This window comes from Puccinia triticina, chromosome 11A (assembly GCF_026914185.1).
Source record: "Puccinia triticina chromosome 11A, complete sequence".
NCBI classification, from domain to species: Eukaryota; Fungi; Basidiomycota; class Pucciniomycetes; order Pucciniales; family Pucciniaceae; genus Puccinia; species Puccinia triticina.
In genome coordinates, this window is record NC_070568.1 from 6510912 (window position 1) to 6528388 (window position 17477).

The 17477-nt window shown below is 45.6% G+C and overlaps 5 protein-coding genes across 5 annotated transcripts; 3 read left to right on the plus strand and 2 right to left on the minus strand.

Moving 5' to 3' along the window:
• Nucleotides 1–894: 894 nt before the first annotated feature.
• Nucleotides 895–2300, plus strand: PtA15_11A667 (uncharacterized protein; the record flags this gene model as incomplete). The annotated part of the gene is made up of 4 exons (XM_053161599.1): nucleotides 895–1150; nucleotides 1226–1505; nucleotides 1577–1638; nucleotides 1735–2300. The coding sequence occupies 4 exons, from the start codon at nucleotides 895–897 to the stop codon at nucleotides 2298–2300; spliced, it is 1164 nt and encodes a 387-aa protein (XP_053025530.1).
• A 1774-nt stretch (nucleotides 2301–4074) lies between these two features.
• Nucleotides 4075–4529, plus strand: PtA15_11A668 (uncharacterized protein; the record flags this gene model as incomplete). The annotated part of the gene is made up of 4 exons (XM_053161600.1): nucleotides 4075–4101; nucleotides 4191–4301; nucleotides 4374–4433; nucleotides 4512–4529. The coding sequence occupies 4 exons, from the start codon at nucleotides 4075–4077 to the stop codon at nucleotides 4527–4529; spliced, it is 216 nt and encodes a 71-aa protein (XP_053025531.1).
• A 1966-nt stretch (nucleotides 4530–6495) lies between these two features.
• On the plus strand, nucleotides 6496–6928 carry PtA15_11A669 (uncharacterized protein; the record flags this gene model as incomplete). The annotated part of the gene is made up of 4 exons (XM_053161601.1): nucleotides 6496–6522; nucleotides 6599–6709; nucleotides 6777–6836; nucleotides 6911–6928. 4 exons carry the CDS (start codon nucleotides 6496–6498, stop codon nucleotides 6926–6928), a joined length of 216 nt encoding a protein of 71 aa, XP_053025532.1.
• Nucleotides 6929–10110: 3182 nt separating this feature from the next.
• Nucleotides 10111–12475, minus strand: PtA15_11A670 (uncharacterized protein; the record flags this gene model as incomplete). The annotated part of the gene is made up of 11 exons (XM_053161603.1): nucleotides 10111–10196; nucleotides 10292–10571; nucleotides 10680–10759; nucleotides 10882–10953; nucleotides 11033–11189; nucleotides 11295–11342; nucleotides 11498–11705; nucleotides 11823–11962; nucleotides 12049–12072; nucleotides 12172–12306; nucleotides 12389–12475. 11 exons carry the CDS (start codon nucleotides 12473–12475, stop codon nucleotides 10111–10113), a joined length of 1317 nt encoding a protein of 438 aa, XP_053025533.1.
• Nucleotides 12476–14691: 2216 nt separating this feature from the next.
• PtA15_11A671 (uncharacterized protein) lies at nucleotides 14692–16975 on the minus strand (the record flags this gene model as incomplete). Its single annotated transcript, XM_053161604.1, has 9 exons — nucleotides 14692–14795; nucleotides 14942–15186; nucleotides 15314–15371; nucleotides 15461–15689; nucleotides 15788–16025; nucleotides 16088–16104; nucleotides 16242–16362; nucleotides 16450–16766; nucleotides 16814–16975. The coding sequence occupies 9 exons, from the start codon at nucleotides 16973–16975 to the stop codon at nucleotides 14692–14694; spliced, it is 1491 nt and encodes a 496-aa protein (XP_053025534.1).
• Between the last annotated feature and the right edge of the window lie 502 nt (nucleotides 16976–17477).

Here is a 17477-nt window from a genome sequence, read left to right on the forward strand (position 1 = left end):
ATATAAGATTTGCTATCTCCGCTACAGCCTTGAGCAGCAATCCCACCTCCCACCATCTGAGATTGACACTTTCTTGGGACAGGTTAGGCCTGCCATCCTATCACTCTGGAACCAATATGTACCCCCTCAATCACCTGTCTCCAAACAATCCACTCAAGCCACCCCAACTGTCAAGGTCAAGAAGATTGAAGGAAGATCTATGGGGGTTCAACAAATACATGGCTGGTACCATGTCTGGATATCAATTCAATGCTCCTGCAGCCAAATTGGATTTATATCTCAAAGAACAAAACATCATCTGCAACCCCAATAGATTATAGCAACAACAATCAGTTCAACATTCTTGGCTGGTGGGAGGGAAATGCAGCTTGATTCCCATCATTGTCCAAGTTTGCAAGAATCATGCTCATGATTCCGATGACATCTGTGGTGTCCAAGTCGGCATCCTCTACTAGTGGATGTGTGCTGGACAATTATCAAATGGACAAGACAGTGGACGCTTTGTTGTGCGCTTGGATCAAAGCATCCAGGGCCAAGGACAGGTCCTCTTTCTCTTAAAATATCACTTTTCCACTGTTGTTACTGGGTGGGCCAATCCGTTCCCCCTGAAAAGTTGTTGCAACATGACTGCTGAAATTGTAGGTGGGCAAGCAGGCGGCCCGCGGGCGGCCCACAAGACAAAAGCCCGTGCCCGCGACCCACCCGTTTAGTAAACGGGTTTGGGCCGGGCAGCATTTTTAGCTGCACTGCCTGTCCGCTAACTTCGCGGGCTAGAGCGGGCCGGCCCACGGGCGGCCCGAGCCCGCCCAATAGCCATCCTTTTGATTCTTCTGAGCTCACTCCACAACAACAGTCACTGAACCATCCAGTCCATTACCCGCACCCACTCAAGAAATGTCGGGGAGGCTATTCGGATTATTCATGAAATTTCCCATGCAAATCACCAGTCCATCCAAGGAGATCTCTCCACCATCGCCTCAAGATCATCAGCATACCGAATCAGAAGAAGAATCGGATTCGGCGCAGGAGGAGGATGAAGATGATCAAGGTGAAGAGGAGACCGAGCAAGAAGTTGTAACTGAAAGCGAAGAGGAAGACCCCCTTGGCGATGAACAATGCAAAGCAATCATGGAAAACTATCTTCTCGAAAGTAAAGTCAATCGTCGCCAGATACACCGCGAAAATGTTCTCATTTCAGACTTGTTTTTTTTTGTATCGGATTCAGCCTCGACACGAACCAATCTCCTACGAAATCGGATCCAAGCACACTTCAGACCGGCATTAAGACGGCGACTAGACTTCGAACTATCTCGAATCACTCCAAGCATCGCCCACGTCACGGCGCTTGACTACCATCAGCGTGATCAAGGCTTCTTGAGACATACGATGGAACACGTCGCTCGTCTGGCTATCGAGCAGAAGACCATCTCGATCGGTATGAAACGCAGTCAGAGTCAGCAAGAACAAATCTGGGACGAGAAGGAGAAAAGCCATCATCGTAAACGGTGCCCAGAAAATCTATCAGATCATCCTATTCCATTCGTCACTCATCCACCTCTCGCTCGTTTCCTTCCAGTCAACGGCAGCTGACAGATAACACCGGATCTATATCCTCCAAATCGAGCAAACAAACCGTCGGTGAGTACCACCGCTAAGATATATACCCGCAATCACTTTTTTTTTTATTTAAATGCTCTGACCAAGATGATCGGGGGTTTTTTTTTTTTTTGATAGATCCACAAGACCCGTCCGGCGGAACAAGTACTGGGCGTCCACTATCGCGCTCGAAACCACCGACATCACGTTCGAACCAAGGAGGACAAGCAAGGAAACAGTCCAACTCGTCGCTCGAGCCGACCGATTTGAATCCTAGACTACCCTTGACACCGCAGATGTCGGAATTTAAGCCGGTCAGATTGGCCCGACGGAACGAGAGTCTGTTGAGTGTCAACGGGAGCCCGGTGATCTCTTACGCCCCTGCTGAAACTCACGCCCTGCCGACCTCGACCTCAACTCCCACGATGCTCAGCTCGAAATTTTCGGAACTCTTCCCGCCTAGTACCACCTCCTCTAGTCTTGTCGACCAACACCTACAGGATACCAATAGTAGTAATAATATCTTCGGCCGTCAACTTAATAATAATCACGAGAGTCTCCCTCAACTCAATCAGTTCACATTTGTCGAAAAATCTAAATGGAAAGAACTTGAATCTCAGTTGAATTCCCTTGAAATCAATCAGATTCAAAAGAAGAAATTAGACGACTTGCTTAAAGGTTGCTTGAACTTCGGTGACAGTTAGATCATCTTCTTGATTCTATTGGGAAGGGCTTTTTTTTGTTCGGAAAGGATAGAGAGAGATAGCATGTTTGTTTATACACAGATAGTGCAACATTTTTTTTGCCTCATTCTCACTCGCCCGATGTATCTTGTTTTTCTTTCTGCATATCAATACTGTATTTTCATTCCTCCTTGCCCGTTTGTTATCCTTTGTACGTTTAACATACCAGCATTGTGTTTGGCTGTTTTCTTTTACATGCAAAACAACTTCATTTGCTGTTTTTCTGTAGAGGAGTTAATGTGTTGACAAAATTGACGATACTGGGGTATGATTGATGCCCAACGGGTGGCCATCTCGACTGGCTTCATTCCACGACCACCATGCCAAACCCACCGTCATGCTGGACACGGAAAGGTTTTCTAATTATGATGGATTTCTTTACGGTGATCACAAGAATCCTGCCCCCTCGTTGACTCCTTTTTTGGTTTTTCCTAAGGGCTGGAATCCTCGCCCATGGCCATCAAGGAGGTTCTAGGTGGATGAGATAAGAACATCTTGATTGAAGCTCTCCATTGACAATGCCAAGAGCGCTAGCCAGCCGAGGCGAACAAGATACCTACATATGTATAGAAAATACCAACATGAAATCGTTTGGTTTGTTTTTTTGTAAAATCACCTTGTCACTTTTCCTCGTTTCATCCGCTTGGATGCCTCTGGGTAATAGCAAAGGCTCTTCCATCTATCCCTGCACTATGTTGTGGCTGCTTGATGGCATCAACTAACCAAGTCCCTGCCGGACTCCCTCCTCCGGTGAACGAAGTCGACCAAGCCCACTCAGCCAGCCGGCACAAGTCCCATCGCGAATGGAGCCCCCGAGCCCGGGACTTGACGTAATAACTGCAGAGCCTCCACCGCTGGGGCATGGCCGCGGGTCATCCTGCTCCGGAAGGGGAGCGGCGGCAAGCCAAGCCGACGGCATTCTACGGCAGTTGTTCCTGACCCGGCCGATAAACATGCGCATTTTTTTTGAACCACGTCATGCGAGGAAAACCATCGGGTGCCTTGGCTCAATTTCAGAGCAACCTCGTGATGACCACATGCAGGTCACCGCTGCCTCTGTTTGATTCAAGTTTGATTATACCGGTTATGAGATCGCGATATGCCAGTCAAGCTGATCGGTCAAAGCGGATTTTCCACTGAATCGAAAAAAAAAAAAAAAAAAAAAAAAAAAAAAAACGGCTTACTGATGGGTGACCCTGCAAGAGCGTGTAAGCCACGGCCAGGAACCAATGATTTCAGGGATTAATGTGAAAGACAAGAAATGATCCATTTAATGATTTTCACATACGTCATAGTCGTCATCAGCCCCAGCCGTATGCCGATGCACGACCTGGATCGATGACTCTTCGTGCTGTTCTCCTGGCCGCTCGTCTACAAAAACTCATCTCTCCCAACCCAAGGTCCCTTTTCCTCCTCCTCCAGCCATCAGCAAATCTCAACTCGACAGCTCATCTAAAACATTCAGCACCCATCGTAAGTTCCCCTTCCTCTGCCTGCGGCCATTGCCAACACTGCCGAGCGTTCTGCGAACCTTCCACCTCTCGCCTGTCCAAGTAGCGACATGCATCCCCTTATTGTCTCGACTATCTCGACCACTTAGTAGCTCTTCCCTTAACACTTCTGTGCATTCATAATTCTGTGTCGCTATGAAGGGATAGTAGCCTGACTCTGTTGACTTGATCAATCGTTCTCAATCCAGCAGTTTGCGTACCAGTCCCATCCGTAAAACTCCAAAATGCAAACTGCCAAAGACGCCATGACCGTGAGTAATATCGATACCTATTACCAATTGATTGTGTTCCGTTCGAAAAGTTAGCAGTTGTTGACGTGCCGTCTCTCTTACCGCCACAGTACGTCCAAGAAAAGGCCTCTGAGCTCACCAACACAGCCTCCAAGGAAGCCAACAAGGATGTCGCGAAGGACTCGGATGCCAGTCTCTCTTCTCGGGCTGGTGCTGCTAAAGTAAGTGGTAGATTATCACGTAGATCCAACCCACCAGAGTAATTTTATGCTTACTTTCTCAATCATCTGTAGGACGCGTTGGGCGACAAGGCCAGTGAGATGAAAGACGGCGCGTCTGCTGAAGCCCACAAGGTTTGTGCAGTTTGCCTTGCCATCGCCTGTATTTCTCGCTTGTCTATGCTGACTTCGATATCTTTTTCTGACATTCAGCAAAAGGCTCAGCACTAAAAAAGCCATCTCCTGGGGTAAGATTGCTTTGTCGAGACTCGGAGCCTCTGCACAATGCAGCATCCCATCTGTTGTAGCTCATCATACTCGTTATCGCAAATAGTGATCATAAGAATTTGATCCGAATCTGCGTTCAAAGTACTTGTCTCACGGGCGACTGGTTTTGTCGCCCGTGATCGCTCTTGATTTTCTGTGCGGTGAGCGTGCGGCAATTCTTCACAAGCTCATTACAGACCGTTTCATGTCGTACCGTGTGCCTTGAGGGTTCGACACGACCTTGGCCAAGTCCATCCATCGGAGGCGCGCGAGCGTTGTCGCGAAGCGACCCTCCGACATGGCAGTGCAAGTTCAGCTCAAACCTGCTGCGGGCGTGTGACTTCGTGCGACACACGCCCGCAGCAGCTGCCAGGGACTTGATTTGTGCTCAAACCCAATTATTCCGGTCGGGTCTCTTGTAACCAGCCGAGGGCAATCATCAAACTATTTGCGGATAGCTCACTTGGTTTTCTAGTTACATATTTCTAACTTACAGTTCCTCTCTTTGTGGGGGGGGACGCCGCCCCGATGGGACCCTCCGGGGAGTGAAGGGACCTCCATCGGAGGTCGCTTCGCTCCCCCGAGGAGGAGGCAATTGGCTCAGTTAGCATTATTTACCCCTTATAATGCTTGTTTCAAGCAATCAAGCTGCCGCATGTCTCGACCAGAGTACCAAGATCATATAAATGTAGCGAGTGTAGGAGAATAGTCACTGCCTTGCTTTATGATCTCCGTCAGATGAATCCATGAACATCCATTTTTGAGATATGCCAATAAATTTAAGCACTGGAAGCGTTGGAGAGAACAGCGCGTCTCAGCGCGTATGAGTATAGTTCAACGCACACTGTGGATGTTAATTTACTAACTCAAGAAAGTCCCTCTGTGGGGTGAGTGGTGAGCAGAGTGCCGCCCCAGGGTGGCTTCGCCACCAGTCAATCTCCCAGTGGCACGCTTCGGCACCGGATTCTTTTCCTTATGTGACTCAAGGTATGTACAAGCTGTAGCAACTACGGGTATATCAAGGAACTCGACAAAGTTGCTCGTGGCGCACTTTTGGAGGTCGCTACGCTTCCCGGAGGAGGGACTTGTGTTGAGTTCAAGCACTAATAATTCAGGAACTGACTCTGTTCTGCGTATCCAATGTGTTGAACTCTTTTCTGCGAGCAGTGTGTCGCTCCACATTGATGATTGGACTCGCAGCCATATCCGTTGGGCTAGGTCGAACAGGTGGAGCCGCTGGCCCCGCACGGTTTGTTGTTCCGCTTAAGCTTAGCCTCGGCTGTGGAGGGTTAATTTCTACACTGCTGACTTTCTGTATCCGGGTCAATCACTGAAATTCCCTTATGCGATCAATTAAGCACTACAAAGCTGCTCTCGGATTAAGCAAACACAAACAAAACAACCCGAGCACTCTTCTCGCGATTGGTACGCGCACCTCCGATTCCTGCAATTCCAGCTTCCGGGTAAGTCAGCAGACTGAGACCCAACCGCGGAATCAACCAATGTCGCTCTCTTGCAAGCGATCCATCAATTTTCATGCCCGCAATAGCCTTAGCGAGGCGCTTGAATCTGCCAAAACCGTTCGGAAAGTTAATTTTCATGGCCTGTGGCTCAGCCAGCCATGCAGCTGCCGTATCGTCTGAACGCAACATAAGAGCATCTGTCCTCTCGTCGTATCGCTCCCCCCCACCAGCCATCACTCATCTGAAAGGTTAACAAAAAAAAAGCATTTTACTCCACTAATCGTACGTTCCCCTTCCCCTTCCCCTTCCCCTTCCCCTACCCCTGAGACATCGCCTTCCCCTCGCGACTCAAGCGTCTCTCTGTCGCGACCCAACCCTTTTTCGTCACTTAAAAACTGACCGAGTATTATTCTTTGTAATTCTTCCTTCTAGCCAATCGTCCAAAACCCTTATAAGAACACTCCAAAATGCAAACCGCCAAAGACGCCGTTAACGTCAGTTTTTGTCCACGCTGCCCAGCTATTTCCCCAGTGTTACAGGCGTCTGACGCATTGATTTCTTGTGATGTAGTACGTTTCCGACAAAGCCTCTGAGCTAACTAACGCCACTTCCAAGGAGGCCAACAAGACTGTTGCCAAGGACTCCGACGCCAGCATTAGCACTCGAGCAACCGCCGCCAAGGTACGCCGCCACCCCACTTTCCGCTGCTGAGGTACATGCATGCTAAATTGTGCTCATTTGTTTGCAGGACGCTATCGGTGACAAAGTCGGCGAAATGACTGACAGCGCTTCTGCCGAAGTTAACAAGGTTTGTCCTTTTTCTTCTTGTTTGCTAGACACTCGATACTGACTTTTCATCTGTAACTGCTTCACTTACTTCAGCAAAAGGCCAAGAACTAGAGACCCCAAAGCTCTCGAGCTTTCGATGACATTATTCGACTACAATGGCTTGTGATAATTTGTAACTAAGACCCCACCACAATCGAGTTAATTGAATAAAATATTTGATCTGTAAACACCTCCATGTGACCATTGGTTCCACTTCGTTTGGCTGAGCCCGAACGAAATACAACATCTTTGCTGGACGTTATAAAGTGATATTTCGGACGATTCACCAACAGCTGCGCATACGCCAGTGCTCGCGTAGGCCGGTGGCGTTAAGTGTTGCATCATCTGTAGCTTCTATTCATCAGCAATGATTGGCTGAAAAACCCAGAGTTAACAGCTACATTTTTACTTATATTTCGTCTGACTTCCAACCTCTCCCTCTCAATGCTGGAGCAGCCATGCTAACTTGAGAGTCGGCGTAGCGCAATTCCGCTAACAGCTAACTGTCAGCTGTTAGCTGCTTTGTACTGTTTTACGCTACCCCTACTCAAACAGGCTTATAACATGTAGCTGGCACACTGTGTTGAGGCCTAGCTTGTCGGTGTTTCCCTGCTAAACATGCTGCAGCGCAAGTTGGCGAGAATGCGCTAGCTCGGTGCTGCTAACACCATGGGCTTAGCGGTCAATAGAAAACCTGCTGATACGCGAACACTTTTTTCAAAGATTGTAGCTGCCCAGTGCTACCTATCTTCATCCCAAAATGTCTATCAACTGCGAAACAAAATGTGGTATAATTTGGAACACTCACATGCCTATCTTGAGATCCCCCAGTGTGATTGGGAAGTGTGCACCCAAGTGAGAGTGAAAATGTGACATGATAAAAATGGGTCCATTCTGCTCTGAGATTGAAGAGACATAACTACAAGGGTATGTGGTGCATCAGGGCAGAAAAGGAGATTGACTGCGGCAAGGCAGGTGAGAAGGGCAAGGACCAGATGAAACAGTGTATCATTAGTTTAGGTTTAGATCTTGTACCTAGTCATAGTCTATCACTTCATTGTATTTCTGCTTCTCTCTTTCTTCTCTGTCTTCTTTTTCTACATTCATCTTTTCATTATCTTCCTTGCACCTAACTAGGTACTTTGTTGTTTCTTTCCTTCTTTGTGTTTCTTGTTGGCCTCCCATCCAGCCTCCTTAAGCTCACAGCTGTCTCTGGTGTTTCTCAGGTTGTTTTACTGGGGGGAGAGGGGGGTTTGGCACCAATTACCCACTATATCAAAAAGCTGTACCTGGTACAGCCTGAGTGGGCACTGGCAACAGCAACAGATGCATGTTTTTCCCCAGGCAAAGAAAAGGGGAGCTCAGCTGAAAAATCCCCCCTTTTGCTGCCAAAAAAACAAAGTGCAGCACAAAAACCCTCTTTCTCTGCTACATTTAGGCTACATGCACTTTTGCACCACAAAAGCCCCCTTCCATCCATTTGACAAGATACATGTAGACCAGAGACCAGAATTGTGGCAAACTAAGAGAATGTCCACCTTGGGTGCTAAATTTAGGTCATCACATGCACCCCAGTTTCATCACCTGCTTGCTAAGGTTCATGCCCAAGGTGTGATTTATGCCCTGGCAGATATTGCTACTTGAAAAGGAAAATATGTCCTTCTTTTTTAACAGAAGTGTTAGTTTGGGATTTAGAAGTGCATCCAGAGCTCTCTAAATGAAAAGAGTTCACACAATGCAGACATGGTACATACCTGTGAAGAGGCTGGGGAGGAGCCATATACTTAGTGTATGCTTCTATTCTCTCAATGATTGGCACTGAGTGGTTGTTGAGGCTGTTTCTGCCTGATGAATGGTCTTTGTATGTATGTATTGATGTGCTGCCCTTGATGGCTGGTCTGCACCAGCCATCAAGGGGGGAGTGTGGCAGGGTTCACTAGAAGGCTTTTTGGAGTGCGCTTCTGCACACTCCAATATTTCCTGGAGTGAAAATGGTTTACTCCAAAACCACTCCTTTTTGGAGTGAACTATTGTCACTCTAAGAAATGCTGGAGTGCACCCTTGTGTACTCCAAAAAACCTTGGAGTGCACACCTTTTTTGGGGTGCGCGGGGGAATGTTTTGGTGTGCAAAAAAGGCAGACCCAAAAAAAGGTACCACATTTTGAATAGTTTTTTTGTTAAATTTAATGATTTTTGCAATATAACACCTACCTTGATGGTGTGTTCAAACAGATCCTGACAAATGAGTCAAATAATGATGATAACTAATTTGGAAATCCCTCATAAACCTGTATATACCAAATGGTATCACACAATCCCCCCCTCCCCCATTATGAGTCCTTGAGCACCTGTCTTCAGCCCTTTGTACATCATACACACAGACGCTATATATTGCTTATTGCTTGGCCCCAGCCCCTGTTGTACACATAGTACAAGTTGACCACAGTTTCCACATGCCACCACTAGGTATGTTCCCACCCAGCCCTGGTCTGCCGTATGCACATGGTGACATCTTCACTGACACTTCTGCCTCTGCTGTCTCTACACATGGCCTGCCTCAGCCCCTTGCCACTGGTGCTCCCCATCCACACCTGAAGGTGCTTAGATGCTTGCCAGCCTAGGCAATCAAATTGGGAGGCTCAAATCAATTCTTGAAAATCACCCTCAAATGCCAGCTCAATGACAATATACCTGGCAAATGCCAGTACCACTACACTTTTATAAGAGAACAAAAGCCAAGCTCACAAGACAGTGAGCAAAAAGAAGAGGATGAAATTTCTCAAGTCAAGCAGCCAAAATGTCTGTTAAACAATGAAACAAATTTTCAGATTTTTCCTCGGCTCCAAATGATTGGTATTCAACAAGAAGAGGAAATTAATAAATCAAAAGCTGAAGGAAATGTGGCTCTTTTCAAAGGAAAAAAGAGGAGGCAGGGCAGGACAGTGTAAATATAAATAAAGATATATTACAGTACTTTTTGAAAGATGATGATCGTATCTATGGAATGAGTAAATAGATCATATTACAACACATATAAGAGTTTTTCAGAAACAATAGCGGAAGATGAATGTGCATTTATCTATTTGATGATCAGTACTCTTTTAAACTTAACACACTCAAACTAGGAAGAAGAAAAGAAAGCAAGACAAGTTACAAAATAAAAGGTGTTAATGTTTTGTTTCTGTTTGGACTTAACGGCAATATTTGTGGATTGATGATGTGCGAGTAAGAGAAAGGTTCCGAGAATCAGGCCTCAATTGGTTTCAATGGGTTGCGCTTGTTCATGAGCTGGCTGAACTTGTTCATGTCCTGCTGGCGGTTCTTTGACATCATGGAAGTCTTAAGGTTAAAAAATCCAAAAAAAGAGCCATCATCAAAACATAATTAGGGGGCTAAAGAAGATGTATGAATAAGTTAAAATAGAGGGAACCGACCTAAAATCTCGGAATACATCATGACCCGCCAAGTGTCGACGGGCAAATCAGCATCGTTGAAGGACCAGTCAAAAGGCTCATTGGCGATGGGCTCATCAGTCGGATCATGATAGGGAGATAAGTATTCGTTGGCTAAAGCCTCGGTGGCATTGATCCGCTTTCGGGGATCAAATACCAGCATCCTTTCAAGCAAGTCCAACGCAAGCGGATCGGCGTTCTTGAACTTGCTGCTGAATGGGATCCGGTCTCGCTTTGGTAATGATTGAACAAATCGAAGCGTCTACATATCGTTCGACTGGTCAGTGCATGTTTGCGGTTCGATGATCTCATTAAGATCGGTCAAATCCAGATTGCTTGATTTTGAGTTTTTAAAAGGGGATATACAAACATTTTCTGAACAGATTGTGGCAATGACGTCATCAGGAGGAGTTCCAAGCAACTCGGTAATGATAGAGAATTGATTAACATCTATTGACCAACGGGAAAAAACGATTGGCGTAATGAGCTTACTTCACCGATTGTCAGGAAGGAGGTGAACGGGCTGTGGGTATAATCCCGCTTGGAATGAAAATTAGAACAAAAAAACTGACGATCTTTCCCAGGGAATAGAGGTTTGCCTTCCAACATTTCAGCAAAAATGCAACCAGCACTCCATATATCGACTAAATGTGAGAAAAAGACCAGATCAATTCTTACTTCAGATTGTTCTGAATCGGGTGATTTGATTATAAAAGCACTAACCAGCTACGTCGTATTTCTGCCAGGTCAGCATGATCTCAGGCGCGCGATAATATCGTGTCGAAACATATCCAGTCATCTGAGGATCTTGTAATCTTGCCAATCCAAAATCGCATATCTTCAGATCGCAGTTTTCGTTGACTAATATGTTGGATGGTTTCTTTTTTTTAAAGGGTGTTGGTTACAGACAAAGCGCATTGTTCAGAACTTAAGCGGGCTAGGGATGCGACAGTTGGCCGATTTGGCAAGTCGAAATCAGACATACCAAGTCACGATGAACTACGCCGGCTGAATGGACGTATTTTAAGCCACGCTGAAGATATGAATAGATGGGTTATTTCACCGGTCAATTGGAGTATGGTTTGGAATAAAGAGAGGCGAAGTCAGTAACGATGAGGATTGTAATCTTCTCTTGCCATCCTAATAAACTGATCAATCTAGAGTAGGAACTAGGAAGGATGGACCGACCAAGATTTGGTAAAGAAAATATTGAATGAACTGTTTTTCCAAGGGGCGAGAGGTTAACAACCTATGCAGATCGGTACCTAATAACTCGGTGACGAAGTAGATATCTTCCAAGGGGGAAATAAAGATATCTGAGAGACTGATGATATTTTCGTGTCTGATATGCTTTAATAACTTCAATTCCCTATAGGTTCTTTTAGCCAAGACGGGCCTGTTGTGGAGTATAGAGAGAAAAATGAAACCATTGGTCAGTTCTTTAATTATTCTTGGGTCGACCGAGCGCTGATGATGATGATGAGGCAGGCTATCGGTTGATGTATATATTTACGTTGAGAATGGTTTCATGATCTTCTTGATCGCCACATTTGTAGCTGTTAACTGGTCATTGGCCGAACACACCAATCCGAATGCGCCCATTCCCACCGGTTGAAGGTCAGTATACCTTGTCGTGACCTCGAAAACAGTGCCCTACAATCGATGTATGTTGAAACCCCCCGGCAGAGATGAGTGATATATCCGGCCGGTCTCGAAAACACGGATAGGGGAACGCTTACAAAGATCGAGAGTTTTGCGAAGTCCTAATTGGGGATGCGGGTTTTGTTGATACGATTGCATATTGAAAAGAAACAAGATCAGATATCTATTGCATATGAATTACGCTCTGGGGAAGAACTGACTGCCATGACGAATCCAGGGCCACCAGGAGAGATGCTATTTCCGATCGGCGGGGCAGAACCTGAGGGAAGAGAGCCCGAGCCAGCTTCTTCCACCATCTTGAGTCTGTCGATTTGCGTTGGGTGGGTGTTCTGTGTCTGTTTGAGTGAGAAGGTGGCAAGGAGAAGAGGTGAGTGGTAGAACAGAGGTGGCGGGGCGAGATATGCAGCAAGCGGACACAGCAGATGGGTTTAGGTAAGCATCGGCTGCTGACCTGCTAAGACCGGCGATTGGTCGTCTCAGCCGGGTCACGCCCACGACAAACATATTTATGCACTTCTTCCTCTACAGAAAATAGCAAAAAACTGCACTGGCTTCATCGTGCCCTGTACAGAGCCTCACACCAAGTCTTTTTAAGAGCACCATTCGGAAACTTCAAGTCCGCAGATCTGAAAGCATGCGCAAGCTGGTCTGGTCCATCAGCTTCATCTTGTTCTCACCTACATTTTCAGCCTCCCAAAACCCTCAATCCGCAGTAGGAAAAAAAATACTTCTGTCTTAGCAAAGAATTATGGTATTCAAAATTGCATATGCCACTGTTTACATAAAATCATAAAGCCCATTTTGGCTGGGAGATGTCAGCGTGCATAAAACTTAAACTGACATCTCCCAGCCAAAATTGCAGTTTATGATTTTATGTAAAAAAATCTTATGCAATTTTGAATACCATAAATGGCCTAGTAAAAACTTAAAAGGTATATGTTTTTTACACACAGTAAACATGTTGCCACTTGAGGCTATTCTCCCCGGCCTGGCTACATCCAATAACCAGTTACACGTACATATATGTACCACTACCAATTTATCCGCCTATCACGAGATAGAAAGCTATCTTGAGAATACCAACAGGTTTTAAATTTCTTAGCCTAGAATCTGTCAAACCCAGTTGTTCTTTAGGCATAGATATCAAAGAGGAAAGCAAAAGAAAGAGTGAACAGGAGGAGTGAGATAATCACCGGATTAGCTCAAGGGTGGGCAAAGAAGGAGAAAGACCAATGGTGATAGATTGCTTGTATCTAGGCTACTTTATGCAGACTACGCGCAAAGTACATGATGAAAAAGCAGGCGGGGGGGAAGGAAGCATAAGTTTCTCCAAAAGCAGACATTATATTACCAAGTTGACTTGTAGGATGTCATTACAGGAGGAATGCTCTCAAGCTCTTCTTTAACCCACTTTCAATGTTGAAAATCTGTTGATCTAATTTATAAACATCAAAATGTGGTCCAACTTCCTTCAGTCAACCAAAAGTTCCATGTATTCACAACAGGAGCAATCAACAGCCCAACCCGACTCCCTAGTCACACGTCTATGCAACATATATCCCAGCAGTTTAGGCCCAAATAATGATCAACCCCACCAAAAAAGTACAATTTCCAATTTTGTTGAAGTTGGACAAATATGCAAATATGTAGGGTGTTCAAAATTGACTTTTGAACATCAATTTACTTAAAACCATACGATTTAACAAAGTTTTGAGAGGTGTTCAAGATGAAGAAAACTCTCACCTTTCACTATATGATATTTTCAGATATGCAGATTTTATGATTTTATGCAGAAAATGGTTCTAATGGAGGACTTCCCGTCGATCTGGAAATCCAGATCTGAGCCGCCAGATTTCAGATTTCGCAGGGAAATCTTGGTCCCCGAAGCTCCCCGAAGGGATCCAGAGTTCCAGATTCCAGATTCCCCTGCGAAATCTGGAATTCCAGATTTATTCAAAGTTGACGGGAAGTCCTCCAATATCAACCTTGAACATCCCAAATCTGTACAAAGTCCCAGAACTCCCGTGTGTTTTTTCTGTCTCAGTACCAAAAAACCAAGCTGACAACAATAATGACCCAACGGAACTCTCTATGTACTATCCAAATGACCAAAAGAGTATCTAGGAACCAGCTATTCATCACATTGACAACCAACAAGAAATCTGCATATTCAACGGGTTTTACATGGCAAAAGAGTCAAACAAGTTATGGGTTTTGCATTTTAGGTACAAATGTGATCAAGCCAAATCTTATGTTTTAGAAACAAAGATATCCAAACAAGTAGGGGTGAGGAAGAAGAATGGTCAATAAGGACACCTATTCTCATGACATACAGAAAACACAGCCGACGTACTTTCCGTTGATTCTCCAATCCTGATCAATCTGAGACACCCATGCCTCTTTGCCAGCGGGCAATCCGGCACAGACATCTGCTTTGCAAGTCCTACAAAGAAAGAAAGAGATGAGGAAACGGGGCGATGTGGGTGATCAGGAGAAGAAGACGGAGAGGTGATCGAGACAAAGAGAGTTATGAGAGAGAAATGAAGCGAACCTAAGCGAGAGAAGATTGAACAACCCGTTTAAGGGTCCGACCGCTTCTTCAATCTTTGTCTCTGTTTCCCACTGAGCATCGCCCGTCAACTTTCGGTAATTTAAGTCGCCCTAGTCCCATAAGAAAACACAAGTCTTTGAGCTTCCAGATCCGACTGAGAGAAGGAGGATCAGACATCCACCTTGAAAATCACTAGGTCAGCCGCTTGTAGCTCCTCTAATAAGTTTCGATCTCGAGATGGAATATCCCAAAACGGTAACGGATTGGTCCAAACTATGCACCCAAAAGCCACGCAGCAGATCGATTGTCAATAGCGAAATGGTCAGAAAAATCATATTTGGGAAGTGGATAGCAAAATATAAAAAAACCTGTCAAGAAGCAAACAGGATTAAGGCGATGAAGAAGAGCTGAAACTCAACAGGATAAGAGTGACGAATCCATGACTTTCCACACACCGGAGTCGAAGTAACTCTTCCACCTGGTGCCGATCTGCTGAACAACGAGAAAATGTGAATCGAGTGTTTGATCTGAGGAAGAAGTCGAAGGATCCTGATCTGCGGTAGTCAATGATGGGTCGGGGTCCGTCGGGGTAAAGAACTTGCGAGGGTCGAGCATCGAATCAAGCAGTTGGACAATATCTTTTTTCATCACATCGCTTACAAACCTAAATTTGTTGTAACAATTAATGAACCCGAGAGTTTTATCAGCACACGTCAAGAATCAACCGGTGGATGATGCAGATATAAACTTTTGAGGTCTGGATGAGGTTTATGGATCATCGTAAAACTTACCAAGGGATCAACTTTGGATGGAAGACTATTTGGGTAGCTTTGGAGTTTGAAATCATCCCTGCAAAAGATCAAATGCAATCAGGCTTTGGCGATTACGATAAAACAATTGACGGGGTTGTCTTATAAGTACAAGTAAAATGTACTGACAGTCAGCCAACACTAGATCAGTGAACAACTCGAACCCTGCATTATCTAAGACGAAGTCGATTCTACTGGGGCAAGGCCGTGTCTGGCCGGGCTCACTGCTGCTATAGTCGAAACAAGTTTGCCAAACTTGAGCAGAGTCATCTCGGAGGACCGATTCCGGCTTCCTTGATCCGCTAGTTTGAAGATGTTGGATTTCTTCGTGGGTCATGTTGGGAAGTAAAGACAGGTCCTGGATAGACATAACGATGAAGTTGAGGATCAGCTCAAAGGAAAGGTGAGTTTGGATAGGGATAGTACTTCGAGAGACATGATAAGCGTGTTTCTTACAGTTGCGTTACCCCACAGACAAGCACTCAACAGCTCGTTAAACTGAGCCCGGAGCTCAAGAACATCATTTCCGGTGGAAGAGGATTGCTGTTTTTGTTGGGTAAGCCGATCCAGGATTAAACAGAGGTTCGACACCGCACTCCAAGAGGATCGGAAGCTAGATAGTTTTTGGTGCTCGAATGGATCGAAGTTTCTCCAGTGTTCATGTTGATTAAAGAAACCATGTAATCGCTGATATCTTGATATATCAGGTCAGGTCAGTCTTTACACTCCCTCCAAAATCATTAATTGGCCACTTACAAATAGCATTCGGTTAACTGCGAACCAGTAACAAAAAACAGAGTGTACACGGCGAAATGTTAGCCACACCATGCCAGATAAGATGAAAGCTTGGGATTACAGCATTTTTTTTGAAAAAAGATATTCGTAAAAATGAGTATAGGGGCGACTTAACAAGCCAAGATGCGGAGAACCAAGTTGATTTACCGGCCGCTTTAGATTTTGAGAGCTCTTGGTTGTATAGATTAATGATCTGATTTTCTTGTTGGGTAAAATCTTGGTTGGATTGCAAGGGGCTGATGATCGGGTTGATCGGACAAGTAATATGAAGCAAGTCAGTTAAGCAAGAAGGAGTGTGTCATGTGGATGAATGAGGGACTGACGATAGCTCTTTATCTCTGGCTGCCTCATACTTGAGTTCTGAAATCAGACTGATGATAGCTTTACCCTGGGACAGTTTGGGTTTGAGCGATGGGGAATCAGGATCGGAGGCCAGTCGATCTAGTAGTTGGTTGTTTTGGTCGACCAGATGATCGATGACCTGAGTGAGTATCTTCGGCCAGCGGGTGGTGACCGAGTGGAATGCGAATGTGTCCCTCTTCGAAGGAGAGTACGGGTGTACCCTTGGCTGGTGGTTCGAGTTTGGGAAGATCGTGGAGGCCATGATAAGTGGGGGTAATACGGGTCTGCGTATTTCAATCTGTGGACATCAGTTTTGGGTCTTGCAGCAATCAAATGACAACGGACCTTCGGCTTTGGGAACCTGATCGAGTCGAAGTCGAGCCTCGTTGATGTGACAGGTTGGGTGGTTTTGTTGTTGTTGAACCCAGTTTTCCGTTTGGTTGTGGTTTTCTTCGACTGCAAGTCTTCTTCTTCTCCGAAGTTGTTGTTCACGAAGTATTGGATCATTGGATATCCAACACTGATGTCTCGGGCTCTGACATGATGTCATCCCCCGGCCTCTCTTCCGGGTCATCATATCAGGTCAGGTCCAAACTTAACTACAAATATGGTGTTCAAAATATAGGGGCAGGCTAAATGCACACCAAAGATTTACTTCATGCACATCAAAAATGGAGTGAACAGTAAGTTCACTCCAAAATTTTTGGTGTGCACATGTGTCCCCTCCAAAATTTTTGGGGTGGATGATGGTATACTCCAAAAATCCCCAAAAATTGGAGTGCCCAACCATGCACTCCAAAATTTTTGGAGTGAACACCGGGGCACTCCAAAACCAGCACTCCTCCCATCATGAATGGCCGGTCTGGACTCTGCGCCGCCCACAGACGGACCGGCCATCGAGCAAGAGGACACAACCCCTCTTGATGACCGTTCAGTCCCGGTCATTGAGAGGGGTGTGTCCTCTCAATGGCCGGTCTTTCCCGGTCATTGAGATTGCTTTGTCTGTCCT